We start from the raw sequence: 19696 nt of genomic DNA on the forward strand, positions 1-19696 counted from the left end.
ATAAAAGATATTATATCGGTCCAACAATTATAGAGATCCTTCGTTACAAACACACAAGCATCCTGTTGATACTTTTAGCCTTACAGACGTACTAATTTAATGATATGCATGATTCAGGGTTGGAGTGATATTAACCACAACGACTCAAAGAAACCTTTTGGAGGAAGGATGCCTTATGTCTTTGTAAGGTATACCAGTTAGATAGGAAGATGAATAGATGGATGAATAGATGGATGAATAGAAGGGGTAATAAATAGATGAATAGTTGGATGAATAAACGGATCAATACATACATTGCTGGATAAATAGATATATTAAATATAAATGGATATATAGATTATAGATAGATGGATAGCTACATAGATAGATAGAAAAAAGATAGTAGGTAAATATACATACAGACAGGAAGATAGACAGACAAACAGATAGAAAACAAACAGACAAGCATAAAAACTTCTCTGATAGACAAACAGACACAAAAACAATGTAGACAAATGTAGATATAATAAATAACAGAAGTACGGTTATAAAAAAATGTAGAAAAGATTTGCAACACCAAATATAATAATATTTCTTTATTTTAGGGAGAATAAAATCAAATGGTGGGTTACAGTTCAGGGGTTAAATTACAATGAGGTAAGCAATAGAATTTCAGCCAATCACAGCGCGGCATTTCATAAAATGCTGTGCTCTCATTGGTGGAAAGTTGGCTCACCCCGATCTGGCTCAACACTAAAATGATTTAAACATCTAGCTCAGAATGTAAATAGAATAGCAGATAGATTGATAAAGTGATAAAAAGATACAAAAAATGGCTATACTTGTACTGTATTCATGTTGCTAAATTCTTGTTTTAATTGTCAGAAATACTTTAGTCACACATTTAGGTATTTGAATTTAATTTACATTCCAGCCCCCAAGTATGTAGACTTGAGGTGTTGAATCATTATTAGATCAAGGATGACAACATCCATAAAAGCGAAGCACTGAAACGGTAGGACAAACGGACATGAACACTTATATAGTGTCAGAACTGAATAATCAGAATATAAATGTATAAGAGTCGAAGCAAAATTGTAAGTAAATTTGTTGAAAAAGTAAAAAAAAATCAACATGTTTGAAATGGACATACAGAAATTTTGGTAATCATTATAGAGTTGCTACGATGTCTACTTAACTACTTAAGGAATCACCATACAAAATTTGAAATCGATAGGACAATTCTAACATGCCTAAATTAACGAAAAAAGCTATCCGTTACGAACGGACGGACGGACCGACCCTAATTATAGAAAAAGCTTCGCTTTTAATAGAAAAAGCTTCGCTTTTAAAAAGTATTGTGTTAGCAAAAAATTAAGTGAATTTTCTTATTTTACACCAAAAATATAGGTTTACATTACTCTCCCCCCCCCCCCTAAATATATTAAGGGGTTATAACCCCCTTATGGAAATCTTTAGCTTCAGTATTGTAAATTTATTTTTAGGGTTCACAATTTTGTAAAAAAAAAGATATAACATAATTTTATATAGTGTAAGTTGGACTTCAGTAAAGTGTTTGATCATATTGTTGGTCAATCTTAATATAACATCATTAAAATTTTAAAGAGAGAAATCTGTTACAGAAAATATAATTATGTAAGAAAAAAAAATAGACAAACAAACTTCTCATTTTAAAAATAGAACATATAATATTTCCCTTGAATTTAATTTCAAAAATATAATATTTTTTTCTCTAAAATGAGAAACTTGCTATATTATAATAGGGATCATATTGTTTGAAGCGTTTTATGGCCTTAAATTATTTTACAGATATTGATATTCTATAACTCTGCTAGTAAAGGGTGTAATATATGGCTTGGTGTTTATATTTTACAACTATTTTTTTAGTAGTGCAATTGCAACTTAGAGATCTAAAGGGATAAGACAATGGCCGATACATTGATGATACATCCCCAATGATGATACAAAACATTTTCACTTCTGTAGATTACAAAACTTTTGAATACTCAGCTGAATGAACTAACCAATCCAAATTCAATTCAAGTCCCCAAAGATGATAAGCCAACGCTATTATAAATCTTTGGGTACTAGTGTAATAAGCTGTCTAAAGTCCCCTCCCTTCCTGATGTTACCTATGCTTTCTTACATTAAGGCATTATTGTCTCTGTTTTCTAGAAACATCTTTTTGATTTACAAGGTTTTATAAGATGAGATGCATTTAGTAATGGCATTTAAGTAGTTAAATATTGATGGATATAAAACTTTTTAATACATCAATTTATCTATCTATATAGTATATATCTATCTATCTATCTATCTATTTATATGTCTATCTATCTATCTATCTATCTATCTATCTATCTATCTATCTATCTATCTATTTATCTATTTATCTATCTATCTATCTATCTATCTATCTATATATCTATCTACTTATCTATCTATCTATCTATCTATCTACTTATCTATCTATATATCTATCTAACTATCTATCTATCTATCTATCTATCTATCTATCTATCTATCTATCTATCTATCTATTTATATATCTATATATCTATCTATCTATCTATCTATCTATCTATCTATCTATCTATCTATCTATCTATCTATCTATCTATCTATCTATCTATCTATCTATCTATCTATCTATCTATCTATCTATCTATCTATCTATCTATCTATCTATCTATCTATCTATCTATCTATCTATCTATCTATCTATCTATCTATCTATCTATCTATCTATCTATCTATCTATCTATCTAGGTGAGATTGCTAACAGAGAAAGTTAGTGACCAGCCAGAGAACCACGATGACAGGGAGAAGAAGGTGGAGTTCAGTGTACCTACGTGGCAGGTAGGCATCCTTGTGTACTACAAGGTGACATGTATGCATCCTTGTGTACTGCAGGGTAGCAGGTATGCATCATTATGTACTGCAGAGTGGCAGGTATGCATCCTTGTGTACTGCAGGGTAGCAGGTATGCATCCTTGTGTACTGCAGGGTAGCAGGTATGCATCATTATGTACTGCAGAGTGGCAGGTATGCATCCTTGTGTACTGCAGGGTAGCAGGTATGCATCCTTGTGTACTGCAGGGTAGCAGGTATGCATCCTTGTGTACTGCAGGGTAGCAGGTATGCATCCTTGTGTACTGCGTGTACTACCTGGTAGCAGGTATGCATCTATGTGTACTGCGTGTACTGCCTGGTAGCAGGTATGCATCCTTGTGTACTGCAGGGTGGCAGGTATGCATCCTTGTGTACTGTAGGAACATTAAAAATGATCCTGTAGCTAGGGGACTTGGTGTGTCGCTTCGGGTTATAGACCTCTCTCCACGCACCTTGAGACAGACTCTGCGTCTTATGAATTCAATGTAAAGCGTCAATTCGCCCAGCAGACAACCAACCCTTTGATTATATGATTTTATTTTACTTTACTCATCTTTCTGGATATATAATCATATATCTTTTATAAATGAATGAATAACGAAAGCTTCAATTTTAAAAGCTATCTATTATTTAATTTTCATTCTAGTATTCATATTTATATATCTATCTATCTAACTATCCATCTATCTATAATATGTATAAATAATGTATAACATATTCTGAATGACAATTATGTATCCTTCCTTGTTTTCAATTAGTCTCCAATTCCCATTTGGGCTCCCCTACCCCAGGGAGGGAGAGGACAATGGATTTTAATGTACGATGGTATCCTAAGTTTTATAACCACTTTATCTTATGCGTTGGTTCAAAAAAAGGGATAATTTCGTTTATCATTACTGGGTATTTATATCTCAATTGTCTTATCCCTTAAGATCCCTGAGGCCCCCCTATAAGAATATACAGGGCAGGGAGTAAGGGAGGGGACAATGGATCGAATATTCAATTTTTAGGAATCTCAGACTTTGGGGACTGGCCTAAAGGGAATGTGCAAGAATTTAGCAGTTTCTGACTGAGTTTGGGGACATGCGCAAGAAATGCCGTTACTCGCTATGTTAGTTTTGAATATATATAGTTTTGCAGACAGAGAGTAGTTCAAATATAAATACACGGCCCCCCTCCCATACTATATTTCACTCCCTTCATCCCCACCTCCTTTTTAAAAGTAGACGAGAAAGGAAAATGGAGAAGGGAGGTGGGGGAAATAAACAGGATAAAAGGGGGCAGGAAGGCGTGCGGGTCATATACTTGCCCATCCAGCTACACGCCTGCCTGCCCCTTTTTTCCGTGTTCACATCACTTGCCCCCAAATCTCTTTTCTCTTTCCCTGTCATCTGAAGAGATCCAGGGAGATATTTCTAGTAATTAATTACAGAATGGTTATGTCAGTCTGTAATACTGGTAATCTTATTTTCAAATTATTGCTTTTTTTCTTGGAACTTTTTTCTTAGTTTATGGTTTTCTAGATTTAATCAACAATCACTTTACAATTTCCACCATATTTTCGGGATTATTCTGGTTTTCATGGCCTTTCTTCAAAAACTCTTAAATTGAATTAATTGCCCATTGTCCCCTCCCTTACTCCCTGTATACAGGGTGTTATAATAAAAATGGAAGCTCATAATAAGATCTTTTTAAAGCAAAGCTTTTTATATTAATGGATTGTCTGTCTTTAACTGTTAGCTATGATAAATAATTTAGGCATTTTATAATCCTCTGTTCAATTTCAAACTTTGCATGATGATTGCTGATTTTTGAAACAATAAAATGCAATTTATAAAGCATATTAACTCTGTAATCATTGGCAGAATATTCACTTTCAATATGTTTAGTTTGTAGCTATTTTGACATGATTTATTGGTAAATGATAATTTCTTGGAAGATTAGGCACAATAATATGTAATCTATGTACCTATAATTCAAATTAGATAAAAAACACTTACGCGCAGCTCTTGTAAATTGTTTTTTTTATGTTAATTGGCAAATTATGGGTTAAAATTGCATTACTTACCAATTAACAGACAAAAAAAAACAATTTAAATATTTTTCTATAAGTCACTCTTTAGAAAAGAGTGGAAACATAATACATGTATTTTAGAGGAGGGCTTGGGAGGGAAAGACATTTTGAGATAAAAAGAGAGGGAGGAATGTTTAAGCTTTCATTACTATTGGACTGTGCACTAAATCACGTTGGTCAGGTGATGGATATTTTTTTTATTAGTATAGCTACTCTTTATGGGGTAAGTCAAATTAAATTGCGTTTTCCTTTTCCAGGAAACCAATAAACAATAAACATTATGTTCTGGTTCTCTGTTAAAAAATACATCACATTTATTTCAGGTTCTTTTTAATCCTTCTTAATACAACATTTAGAGCTTAAAGTTAAAATGAGTTTTTGTTTAATAAAAATTAGTTTTTTTCAATTGAAATCAAATGACACGGAAAAAAAAAGTATTTTTTACCAAGTACATTTAAATTTTATCAAAAGTGATATTATATGTATTCAAATCATTAATTATTCTTTTTGCAATAAACATCTTTTTTCTGGATTAAGTAATTAATTTTGACCTTAGCTCTGTCCCTTTTACTAAAAAAACGCACAACATATGCCCAATGTGAGGAATAGAAGGCCTATATTTCCCTCACTTTACCATTGTCTTTTACTATCATTCACTCCCCCCCCCCCCTCTCTCTCTCTCTCTCTCTTTCTCTCTCTTCATCTCCTTTATACTTCTGGCATTAATATAAAAGGTTGGGGTCTATGCCAAAATATGCATTACTCTCATACTAAGCTTATAGATAGATAGATTAAGAAGGAGGATAGGTAGATAAATAGATATGATAGATAAATTTATATTAAATGAGGATATATAGAAGGGTAGAGATAAAAAAAGGCATAACTTTCAACGCCACCCACTTCCCCCCCCCCCCTCCCATTCCTATTGCTAAAGGTTCGGAATTAGATCCGACTGTTAGGGGTTAGAGGATTTAAATTTTTAAACTGATTTCACATAGCAGATTATTTCAAATAAAAAAATTCTTTATAGCAAAGGATTTAATTTCAACCTTCTATTATGACATCTTACTTAAAGAAATCTTTCTAAAAAATTTGCTAAGAACTCACAATCAACATCAAGAATACTTTCCTTTCCTGTATGGCTTGGATATCGGTTATTATTCGCTTGATTAGAACCAGTTCTCAGCCATACTAAAAAATCATAAAACTAACGCTAGTTTTATTTTCAAGATGATAGTGTGTCAACTACTGATTTTGACTCACAAAACTTTTCTTAGGCCTTTCAGAGAATGGTCGTGCTATCAAAAACTGTTGACTAATTGTATACCTGTCCTTAGTATACATATATTCAACATACATACATATGGTGTAAAACTAATGCTTTTCGTGGTAATTAGTTTTGACATGAATCATACGACATGCAATATCGTTAGCAGCGGAGCTACTCTTCAATTTTCTTTGTCTGATCAAATAAACTTTTATGTAAATTTAATATTTTAATTTTCGTCCAAACATAATTTACTATTTCTTTTTTACAGTCTAGGGGGTAAGTCCTCCTAATTTCTAATTTTCTAACTTTACCTTTTGGTTTTATTGATGTATTATAGATTCTTAAAATAGAAAAAAATGGGCTTAATAAGCTTCTACCTTAAAATAAGAAGACTCCCTTTAAAATGGGTTGTTTATTTTTTATAGCAGATTTAACTCTATGAGTCTATACTATTTCATATTTCCATAATGGACAAACATTAAATTATTTTTTTTATTTATTTTGGTATGGTAACTAAATGCTGTTTATTGACATTCTATATCTTCATTTAAATAATAAAATTCCTGTTTATTTTTTTTTATTAATTAAAGCCTTACTACTATTATATTTATCCTTGTAATTATTTTTATGTTGATTTTCATTATTGATTATAGTAAATAGGTAAAAATTATTTAGATTTTTACACTTTATAACTAAAATTGTAAGTTTTTTATATGAAAATAATTGATTTTTTCCTTCTAGATTTAAAATTGTATTTTAACAAGGATGACAACATCCATAAAAGCGAAGCACTAAAACGGTAGGACAAACGGACATTAACACTTATATATTGTCAGAACTAAATAATCTGAATAAAAATATGTAAGAGTCGAAGCAAAATTCTAAGTAAATTTGTTTTTAAAAAATGCTTTATACAGGTGATGTCTATGGACATACTTACATTTTTAGGACTTGATTATAGAGTTGCTTCGCTTATAACATTATACTTTGTTCTCCCAGGAATCAATATACCAAAGATCAATCGGATGATTTGATCACATAAAAATTTGTTGTTAAAAAAGTAAAAAAATCAACATGTTTAAAACGGACGTACGGACATTTTGGTAATGATTATAGAGTTGCTACGCTTTCTAAATCGTACCTAACTATTAAAGGAATCACCATGCAAAATTTGAAATCGATAGGACAATCCTAACATGCCTAAATTAACGAAAAAAGCTATCCGTTACGGACGTACGGACGGACGGACGTACGGACGGGCCGACCCTAATTATAGAAAAGCTTCGCTTTTAAAAAGGTAATTTGGTTTCATAAACTTATGACATAATGCAAAATAAAATTGAAATAAGATTGGTTCCAAAACATGAAAGAAAAAAAACAATTTTATAATTTTCAATTTTCATATTTTGACAGTTGTACAAAGATTACTTTTTAGTAGCACAACTACTCTACTATAAATTTGTGTCGATCAGTCGGTAGGTTGGCTATATAATTCATTCTATATATACTAGCGGCTGCGCTCCTAGTATCTAGGGGCTCTATATCGAAGGAATATAAAAGGTTAGAAAAATAGCCTAAAACCATACATACCCAGACTTTTATATAAATAAAATAGCCTAAAACCATCCCAGGACCTATAAGTAGCTTCACTGTAAAGGAGAACCATATCGGTTCAGCGGTTAGTGAGATCCTTCGCTACAAACAAAAAAAGCTTACTAATTTATATATTAGGATTATTATGTTTCTCATTTCATGTTTCTGTCCGTCCGTTTGTCTATCAGTCCGTGTTAGCGTTAGTAGGTCTGTCTTTGGTGCATATCAGAAATATTCAGGGATATAAAGTATGAGAAAATGGTAGATCAATTCATTTTCCAATGCCCTAATTATAATAAATAAAATAACCCTTATGTAACCCTTAAAGTTTGGGCGTCATTATGATGTAGAGTCTAATGTCCTCTTCCTCCATGCACAAGTTATCAAAACAGGAAATTTTATCAAAAGATAAATATTTTGCATCTTTATTTTTACCACATATTATTAAAACTTCATTTTTAAAATTGTTAAAAAAAGCATTGCAAATTTAAAAAATCGACTTCAGTCCAGTGGCAACTCCCTCAAAATTAAAAAAATGAGAAGGCCTACTTTCTCTTTTTTACCCCCTAATGAATTGTTATGCACGCACGTGCTTCAATCTAATGCTGGAGACAAAATATATTTTATTTATTTATTTCCTGAAATAAGCAAAAAAAATATCATCGCATTCTACAGGGTGGGGCAAATAAGACCGGACAAACTTTAAACGGCCATAGCGCCAAAACTACTTGACCAATCAGGACGTTTGACCACACTATAAAAAGCTTAGGTAATGACCTTTTAGCACAAAAAAATCTTTGGACGAAGATGGACGTGTACATTAAGCTGGCCGCGCAAATGTTCAACAAGGCAGATTCCAAATGCGCCGGTGGTTTAAACTGGATTCTCGACTAGGGCCCACTAAATCTGACTTCAGCCCATCTGTAGGTGAGGTAGAGTTATGTAACTTGCTGGGGATACTGTTAGATACATAAGTAAAACACTAGAAAAGACTAGAGCTCTCTATCTGAAATGGCTTGGCCGTAGTACTCCAGCAAAGTGAAACGGGGCAGATTTTAAGAGATAAAAAAACGTCAAAAACCGTGTAAATTCATGAAAATTTCTCGGTTCTTGACTTTAGGGACCCATATTGAACTTAAAAACTCATTTTAGACTATGGGTTGCGCTGACAACCCTAGCTGAAACTTCATGCCATTTCAAAAAATGTAAAGAACGTCGTTCTAGCTCAACTATGGTCTAAATAAGAGCTTCCGTGTATAAGGATAGCTTGAAAGTTGGGCGAATTTGGATCCTGCGGTTACTCACGTTCCTAAGGAAATGAGGCCTCCCAGCAACCCGATCTTAATTCAATGAACTTTTGGGCCTGGGGCTACTTTGAAGCATGCACCAATAGACGTGCCCATACCACAAAGACCCCCCTCATTGCCACTATCAAGGAGAACTACACCAGCTTGGACAGGTACATTTTTACCTGGACCTGCCGGCGGTTGTGAAGGCGGGTAGAGGCGGTGATTAAGGCTGGCAGCGATTTTATTGAATAATCTAATAGTCATATACCTATTTTGCTTGCCAGTTTTTAAAATTCAATAAAATCTTTAAAATTGACGATTTTATGTTCATTTGTTTAGAAGTTAGAATTTGTCCGGTCTTATTTGCCCCACCCTGTATGTAACAAAAAGCTTCAAATTATTATACAAAAAAGTAATACATTGATAATAACTCATTTTTTATGATTATATATTGTGTTATAATAACTGTAATAACTTGAAAAAGGAAGGTTTAGTCAGAAGTGAAAGAAAATACATTAGTATTAACAAGGATGATAATAGCAATTGATAGTGCAGCTATAATAGAGCAATAAAAAACTTGTATTTTCCGATATCATTTAGCACCAGACATGGCAAGTGCATTGGACTATTGTATTTACTGATGAAATTTTAAGGATCCTTTTTGTAGTTTTCTTTCTCTTTCTTTGTCCCAAAAAATTTACCTTCCAATAGACCAGAAACCTCCATTGGAAGGGTGGGGAAATAACTCCAATCTCATATGAAAAAAAATCCATCCGCCCAAAAAATTAATTAACCAGCTTTTGTCAAAAGTAAAAATGATAGACATGTTTTTTGTACTCTGACTTCCAAATTTTACTTTGCTTAAACAGAGTGGAATAAAGAAACAACTGCTGGACATACATACATTAATTTATACCAAATTGATTGTAGAGGAGATTCGCTACTAAGAAGAGGAAATACGGAAATGTATTTGCCATTAGTTTAAGTAGCTTTAATGTTTGTGAGTGTCGGATTGTGGTGTGAAAAAAAACCAAAAATGGTGTTTCTAAACCCAGAACCACTTCATTATGCAATCTACATTTTCCTGGATATTTTGTCTACGGTAGTCCATAAGTGTACAGCTTTACAGTACATTGTTTCTATTTGCTAAAGCAACACGTCTGATAAAAGAAAAAAATTCTTTTTAAAGTAAAATGCTTATATTTCAATCAAAATCTACATTTTTATATTTTTTACTGATCCACTTCATTATGCAAATCAAAAGAAAATTAATGGGAAAACGTTTGTTTTGCACTTTTCTCCACTTTTAAAAAATGATTCTGATAAAATAACAATTTTTTAAGGGATTTATGCATTAATTATAATGAAAAACAGTTTAAGGTAGATTTTAATGATTTTTCTAAATAAGAAATAATTGAAAAAAAGAAATTCTATCCCTATCACTTTAGATGACAGCTGCTGACCCCCAGTCTTATGGATGAAGCTAAATACATGTTAAAGATAAAAATTAGCCTGAAAAGTATACAAAAATGTTTTTTGATATGTTAAAAAACTCCATTTTAAAATCTTGATTTTAAGGTTGATGGCCTTTAAGATGCTCTTACTGGTGGTGAAGGTGAGCTAAATGTTATCTAAGTACATGACCATTATAACAACTTGTCTATTAACCTATGTACCATTTTTTGCAGTCATAGCAGCCTCCAGTGGAGCCTTTCGATATGAAATATAACCATTATCCAAAAACTACATTATTTACTTTATGAATTTTAGTAATTAAAATTGCAATTTTTTTCGTTTTTAATATTGCTTGGCTGGAGGCTGGTATGACTACAAAAATTGGACCATAGTTCAATATATAAGTTTTCATCATGGGCATGCACTTTGATAACATTTAGCTCACAATCACCACCAGTAAGAGCATGTTAAAGGCCATCATCCTCAAAATCAAGATTTTAAAATGGAGTTTTTTTAACACATCAAAAAACATTTTTGTATAATTTTCAGGCTAATTTTTATTTTTAACATGCATTTAGCTTCATCCATAAGACTGGGGGTCGGCAGCTGTCCTCTAAAGTGATAGGGATAGAATTTCTTTTTTTCAATTATTTCTTATTTAGAAAAGTCATTAAAATCTACCTTAAACTGTTTTTCATAATAATTAATGCATAAATCTCTTTAAAAATTGTTATTTTATCAGAATTAATTTATAAAAGTGGAGAAAAGGGCAAAACAAACGTTTTCCCATTGATTTTCTTTTGATTTGCATAATGAAGTGGATCGGTAAAAAATACAAAAATATAGATTTTGATTGAAATATAAGCATTTTACTCTAAACAGAATCTTTTTCTTTTATCATACGTGTTGCTTTAACAAATAGAAACAATGTACTGTAAAGCTGTACACTTATGGACTACCGTAGACAAAATATCCAGGAAAATGTAGATTGCATAATGAAGTGGTTCTGGGTTTATAAAAATAACAAGTATAGTTATGTTCAAAAGTAGCAAAATACCAACCTGATAATATACTTATTTATGACTAGAAAAAAAGGAATATTGATTTAGAAGAAGAAAAATATTTCAAAGATTTTAAGTTACAAATTAGCTCTCAGAATGAAAAAAAGGATAATAGATATATATTTTTTAATATGGAAAAATAGTTTTTCTTAAGTTAAATTGTCCTTGGATGTTTTGTAAGAACAAAACCAAATGCTACGCAAAGTGCAAAAAGTGTTTTCAGAGGAAAAATAAAAAAAAACGGTAGGATAGAGAGAGAGAGAGAGAGAGAGAGAGAGAGAGAGAGAGAGAGAAAGATCGAGATATATAAAGTAAAAGTAAATAAAATTAAATGTTATTTCATTTTCACTTCTCATCCGTCAAATTGTTTCCGCTGCCAAATAAAGAAAAGTAATTTTACTTTCTGCAAAAATTAACTTTCATTAACAAATTAAAAAGAAATTCTTTAGCAATCTAGATATTATAAGAACTATTTTTTAGTGATTTAAAAAGGTCTATATGTCCACAAACAATGGTGAGGGGGAGGTCAACAGCTTAAATTTAAAAAAAGAAAACCAAATATTATCTATAGTTGATTATTCAATGGATGGTGGAAGTAACCCCCCCCCCCCAAAAAAAAAAAAAAAAAAAAAAATCAAACCCCTCTCCCTGTAAAGCACCTCCGAACCGATCCTGGATCTAGAGGGTTGACATGATCTCACAGTACAAAAAGACACGCATCCTGCAACTTCTATATCAGGATAATAGAACTCAACAGCCGCATTTTTTTGCTTTAGCAAATTCCTGGCGGTCGCAGCTTCTGGTTTGAGGCTCCAGCTTATAGTTTGTCTTTTAAACCAAAATGGATTTTTATATTTTTTAAACCTTTGTTTGTTTGTTGGTTTATATGTTTCTAATTTGTTTGCTTTTCTTGTAAAGTAAATACATGTGTAGTAGAGAACCAAAGAATTTAGTCCCATTAAATTAGAAAAACCTGACCCAAAATATTTATATTAACGAGAAGTTCCTTCAAAAACTCCACTTTAGTCCGCTTTACTTTGAGGGAGGCATTCTGTAGAACTTTAGATTTGACGAACGTTAATATTTTGTAAAAAAAAAATTATATTTTGTAATCAGGTTTCTGTTTTCAAACATGATCAAATTCTGAACTCCAAAGTGTAGTGTATACTTTACTAAGTTAATTTAACATAACATTTATATCTATTTATTTTCACTTTTAACTTTTACTCTAAACACTTTAGTTTATTTTATTTGTTTTAATTTGAAATTAAACTTTTTTTTGAAGTATAAAAAGAAATTATTAGTGTCAGTTTGACTTAAGAAACGTGTTTGATAAATAAAACATTGCACTTTTAAGTCAATCTTATAAACAATCTAATTTTTCCCTTCTCACTTTTTTATGTACTTGAATCTCCTTAGCACCTTGAAACATACAGCGTCCATTCGAACGATAGACATCCAACCCTTTGATTAAACGACCTTTTTCTGGAAGAACTAACCGTGCATGGGTGTGAGTTGCGCCTGTTTATTAGCCTTATAATATTGATGTCTTGCGCCTGATATAGCAGCAAAAGGTACCTTTTTTAATGTATCTAGTATAACGCGGCGTGGTCCAGACTCGAACCCGACACCTCCGCAAGAGCAAGCCGACACTTAACTAATTACGCCAATACAGCGTGTTTTATCAAAGTGATATAGTGTTTTGGAAATAAATCAACACATCCCCTCCAAGAAAACAAAAACAAATTTGTTTATATTTTACCAAGAGTGAGGGGGTAATTGGGTAAAAGTGAATTAAAATGAGATATAAATGAGGCAAAACTTATGGTCTTCCCACGTCCTTGGTCCTATTTCCGTACACTTGAACAAAAAATGGTTGAGGCGAGGCAAGAAAAAGAAATCCTTTTAAAAGTTTTAATGTACTGAACTAAAAATTCACACACATTTATATGCTTTGGATAGACTAGGATGCAATCAGAGAAAAAGGACACTGTGAAATGATTCATAAAACATTCAGTCTGGTAAATAACAGTGTGTATACAGATTCTGTAAAACTAGATAAGTTTCAAATGAATATATTTGTTTTATTCAATTATAAAATATGTTCATATTGATCATGATTAAACAATATTTTATGATAATATTTTTTTTATTCTTTTAAATCATGGTAACACAATAAATTTGTATGATTATAAGAAAATTATAAAATGAAAACTATTATTATACAGGTTCTAAATAAGTCTTTATAGCTTTTTAGTAGAGATATAGAACTTTAGAAGTTAGGAAAATGGTTATTTTTATACTGTTAAGTCGGACAGTTAGTCCCTTATCCCTGGTGCCAACTATGCCTGTAAACCTCTCATGTAATGATGTACTTGCCAAGTTTATAAGTAAGTGGACACATACACGAATACAAATCATTACAAGCACGCAGGGATGTCACATGAAACTGTGTTCCAGTATCGCTTCAAAACCGTGGATTAGAACCGGTTCTCGACCATACTGAAAAATCATGTATAGCATTACAGAAAATAATTCAATGTACATTTTTGATTGGATTATAATTCAAAAATTGGGTATTTTTAATAACAACTTCGTAATGATTATGTCTTGGATTTTGTTAGGTTTTAAGTTGATAGGATACAGGGTGTTCACCTATACTTACAGGATGTCTCATAATATAATTATATTTTAGATTCTGAATGGTTTGAAGATGATGGGATACAGGGTGGTCACTTATACATATATACTTACAGGGTGTCTCTTAATATTATTAATTTTAGATTTTGAATGGTTTGGAGATGATGGGATACAGGGTGGTCACCTCTAGTGCCATAATAACTGGGTATTCAAGGTAAATACAATTTCAGGATTCTCTAGAAAGAAAATAGTAGCTTTTGCGAAATTCCGTAAAATTGTGAGTAAGATTCCAGTCGAATGCGCTTATTGGGTCAAACTGTTCTTAAATATGCGTTTAATTATACTATTCGTTTGGTCAACATTAAGAACAGTTAGACTTAATAGGCAAATTTGACTGGAAGCTTGCTCACAATTTTACGGATTATTGCGTAAGCTACTATTCTCTCTTTATTTCATAGTTCAGTAAGTATTTTTAAGGTTGTTTGTTAAACAACATCTTAAAAGAATTAATTTGATAAATTTTGTTAATTTCATATCTTAAATAACTAAAAAAGGGGACAAAGAAGACAGCCATTTTACAACTCTTTGTGTATAGCTGCAATTTACTGTTATTTTTCCATCTAAACAAACTTATGGATATCGTTTTTTTATTTAAAAAATATTACTCTCCCCTCTCTAAAAAAAATGTAAAAAAAATGGTCAAACAAAAGTGTCGCGGGCAAATAAATACATTTATTTGGGATTATGTTTGATTTATGATTTTTATACAATTACAATATAGTAGAAGCAGACACAGGGCAATGTATGATGAATCAAACTTCACTTATTGCTACTTTTAAAATTTTGCATTTTTTAGCTGGTAATTATTTAGGATTGAAATGAAAGTAGATGTTTTAACTTTAAATCAAGAATTACAAAATAATAGCAGAGAGATTTTAGTGAAATTTTGGAAGCTATTAAAATTTTAGAAACTTAAAATTTGTATTTTAATATATTTTTTGACATTGTTTAATTTGAGTTTTCATTACTTTAAGTACTGTAAACATAGGATCAATTGCATTATAGTTTTTTACAAGGACAACATCTCTAGTACTTAAGCACAGGAAAACGTCTATTTTCATTTTTCTTAGTTATGATTTATTTTAGGCATGATACGCGGGAATTTGTGTGGACAATGCACAAAACCCACGAGGACTGGGAAAAATCCTCCAAATGATATTCAAACAACAACGGTTGTTAGTGAATTATTCAACAATGAGACGTAGGAAAAAATTAAAACTGTTAAGTATAACTAAGTGATTATACTAAAAGCCATTATGATGCCTAGTAAAGCATAATTAAGTCAACGAAAAATAAGGTAAAAGTGATTTTTTTATTTCACGGTTGTTAGAATTTTTTTGAAGTTAACATAAAATACTATGAAATATTGAGTATTAAAGTTTATTTTCATAATTAAGTGCCTATTATAAAATAAAAGAAAAATAAATTGTGCCAATATGAAAAAAGTTCATTTAAATCTAAAAATCTTTCTGTAAAAGTTAAAGTTGTAGCAAATGCCAGACAAAAATCACATTCAAATTGTATTTTATTGTTTATGTTTTGATATAACTAGCAGGGATATTGGGAGATAAAAAACAATATTAACTTAATCTTACCCCAAATTAACAATTTTGTATTTTTCATTTCTAAAATATTTATATTTTCTTTACTGTCAAAGTACAAAAAAAAGGAAAAAAGCTATTTAGATTTGGGGAAAGATTAATTTAAATATGAACATCCCATATATCCCTGTATCATAACCAGGGCTAAGCATGTACAAGTGAACCCATTTACATACTACAACAACTCCCCCCCCCCCCTAGTTCTCATTTTATTACCCTCCAACCATGCCTAACCCACCCCCGCCCCCCTGTAACCCTGATATGTATGGTAATGCTTACTCAACCAATTTTCAAGGATTTTCCTTTATTTGTTGGTGCCCAAATTTATACAAGAATACAAATATTATAGTGAAGAGTTTGAATTGATTATTGTTTATTTGTGAGACATAACAATCTACAATTTTCTTTGATATGACTTGAGGTATAACTATTTCAGTAAACTTTTATTTTAGATTGTTCAATCATTCTTTTTCTTTAGAAAGACTTCCACAATGAATAAATAAAAATTTGTATTGACTTATTCTTGGTTTCTAATTCTACATAACTTAATAATAGTATTCTAGTAATAAACTAAGATCTATTAAAGGCAATAAAAGATATTCAACACATGTGAAGAGTTGACAATTTAAACTCCTCACTGAATAAGCAAATTTGTTGTTCAGTGTAACTGTACATATAGGATACTGTTTTATTCATTTATTTATATTGTTGTTAAATGTATTTAATTTTTTTTATCTTGTTAAAACCATATAAGGTCAAATAGCCTTAATAGCATAAATAAATTTTAAAATAAACTGCCCAAAATGCGCTTTTATTTCACAAAATAGGACATATAACAAAAAAAAAGACAAAACTTTGGCACAAAAGAGTTATTATCATTCCAGTGAATTCAAAACAAAACAAACAAATTGCATCATATTCAATAGACAATAAAAAGTAAATTTACAAATTGAATTTAAGTACAAAACTGCCATTTGCCAAAAGAATAAAAAAACATTTTGCCATTTTAATCCCAAAATGGTCATCCCTCATAAGTGTTCAAATATTCAAGTGAAAAAGAAATAGTTAATACTCAAACCCTAGGACCTCAAAATCTTCAATAATTACATCCAAAACTTGTACATAGTTGAAATTTAATGTGAAGGAAGTGAAAAAATCCTTATTAAGGTTAATACAAAACACCCTTTTTTATTTAATTGATAAATGTCTTAAGTAAATTTTATTTCTAAAAATATATATAATGTACAGAATTGTAGTTTATATTGTAGTTAAATTAATTTTAAGTCATAAAATAGGAGATCAGTCTAGAATAATTTATTTGCCAATTAATCATGTCTTCATAAACAAAAAGATTATAATATAAATCATCAGTTTTCATAATCATTTTATAAAATAATATAATAAGAAAAATTTGGACCTGATCTCCTGTTAATAATTGTACCCTGAGTGTTTTTTTGTCAATTGTCAGCATAATTTACAATACATCAGAAATAATCCAGCAATCAAATATCTTATGTACCTTTTGTTTCATAAGTACAAACCAAAACTTTTTTCTGATATAAGATAACCAATAATCCTTTATCTTTTTTCTGTCAAAAATATTAATATATCGATAAGCAACATATTGGTGGAGAGTACAAAAGCATGTCCATACCAATTTAGTTTATTACCTTTACCTAATATATATCCATAATTTATCCTTCTAATGTGATTTATTGTTTACCATATGCTGATGAATAACATTGTATACACTCAAGTTTCTCCAAGTAGATCAAATATTCTACATTGTAAAAGCTTTGCATATTGGTGCTATATTATCTCAACTGGGGTAAAGCTTTCTTTTTATTTATTTATTTTGTTCCTTAAAAGCTCACATAAATGTTTTATTGTTACAGTTAATTAAGGTAAAATGCATGATTTACTTGAATGATTAAACTTATTTTGATATGATTGATATTTGAATTGTTTTTATTTGGAAATATTCAAACATAAGCTTATTTGAATGATGATCATATTTTTTTAATAATTATCATTCTGAAATGATGCACACTCATGAATTTAAAAATAAAATCATATATTTTTGATTATAAACTAGATGCCATTAGTTTTGCCAAAAGTTGTAATCATTTTTGTATGATTTTAGGTCAGTTAAATTTGATTATAATAATTTTCATAAGATTTGTAATCAATTTCTAGAATTAGATTAATATTTGAAATTATTTTTATTTTTAAAAATAAAACCATATGCATAAGACAAGTAGTAAAAGAAATTTTATTAGATATGACATACTTTAAACTAGGTGGTCTATTTCTTACCATGGTTTTCAAATAAATGTAGCAAGTGTTGGATTTTCTTTGTTAAAACAATTTATGTTAGAAAATAAATAAAAACATATCATGCTTTCTCTAGAAGTAGAGTTTTATTATTTCTCAAACTCTTTAGTTAATCCCCAGATTAAGTTGATTTTGATTTTAAATATTTCAGAGCAACAGAAAACATTCTTTGTTGTACTTTATTTTGCTTCATATTTAATTGATTGCTCTGCTAATATAAATGTTGTACGTAAGGTTAAATTTTAAAACTTATATAAATGATTATTGTTATGTTATTTACAGTTTATTCAATGCATGTTAATTAAGGCAAAACCACAAAGCATTTAAACCTGTAAAGAATTAGTTGTAAAAAAAAAGATAGTTTTAAATGTACATATATATATAATATAAAGTGTTGTTGTTTACATTAATAATTTAAAATTTTGAAAATGTAACTTTCAATGATTTATGATTTACGCATTTAAAATTATCATTTGTTGCATTTAAATGAAAATAAGACTTAAATTTCCTTTCATCATTTTACATAGTCCCCTGAAACTTCCCCCTTCTTATTTCCGGTGAAAAATCATTTTTGATTAAATCTTCTAGAATTTTAGCCCTGGAATTAAAAATAATCCTTATTTTTTTGTTTTTTAATTATTAATTAAACCAGGGTAAATATTGCAATAAAATTAATTCAAATATTTGTTTTTTAGTAAGCTGTCAGATTGTAAATTTTAAATTAATTGATTAGTAATTGCTATCATGATTTTATATAAAAAAATTCAGAATGGCTTTAATATGCAATGTCAACTTTCTTTGTATGTTGTAATTCTTGTTACAATAACACAATTATGTATTTGAATTTTTACTTAAAATTTAATTTTCCAAAGATTAAGATTATTACATGGAAAAAAAATTTAAGATGAAAAATATTTGATTGTTTAAAATTGTGTGAATTAATTTTTTGAGAAAAGAAAATTGTGTTTAAATTATTGTAAAATGTTTTTATTGTAGATAAATTATTTATAAGAAATATATTTATGATGTTAAGATATTTTGTTATATTTCAATTTAATAATATATGTAGTTATATAACTTTATAATTATACTTCCAACAAACATATCTCAATTTCTTACAACCCCAGTAAAAATGATGCTAATTCTTTCTTAAATTATTCTCAATCTTTGATAGAGTTTTTTGAGCTTATATAGGACTAATTGTGCGCCTATGCAAGATGGGCTTTAGACTTTCTGGATATTGATTACTATATATAATCATTTGGTAGAGAAGATGTATTTTAGGTCATCATCAGTTGGACTTATTTTATGTAACAATTCTTAACATCAATTTCTAGGACAAAAGGTTTTGGGTTTCTGCATTTCTATGTCACAAGTCTCAATTCCATAATCAAGAGTGAGAGATGGATATATGTTCTGAAGGTTTG

The 19696-nt window shown here is 30.1% G+C and overlaps 1 protein-coding gene across 1 annotated transcript in view; it reads left to right on the forward strand.

Moving 5' to 3' along the window:
* Positions 1-19301, forward strand: part of LOC145331413 (uncharacterized) — a 60005-nt gene extending 40704 nt beyond the window's left edge. The window contains exons 5-9 of the mRNA XM_080176044.1: positions 118-188; positions 585-636; positions 2770-2859; positions 14418-14488; positions 15421-19301. Coding sequence (XP_080032170.1) covers positions 118-188; positions 585-636; positions 2770-2859; positions 14418-14488; positions 15421-15490 — 354 coding nt within the window. The 3' untranslated portion in view covers positions 15491-19301. The remainder of the gene's footprint in view (positions 1-117; positions 189-584; positions 637-2769; positions 2860-14417; positions 14489-15420) is intronic.
* The last annotated feature ends 395 nt before the right edge of the window (positions 19302-19696 follow it).

The sequence above is a fragment of the Acartia tonsa genome, chromosome 11, assembly GCF_053477335.1.
Source record: "Acartia tonsa isolate MP-2025a chromosome 11, ASM5347733v1, whole genome shotgun sequence".
In the NCBI taxonomy this organism is placed as follows: Eukaryota; Metazoa; Arthropoda; class Copepoda; order Calanoida; family Acartiidae; genus Acartia; species Acartia tonsa.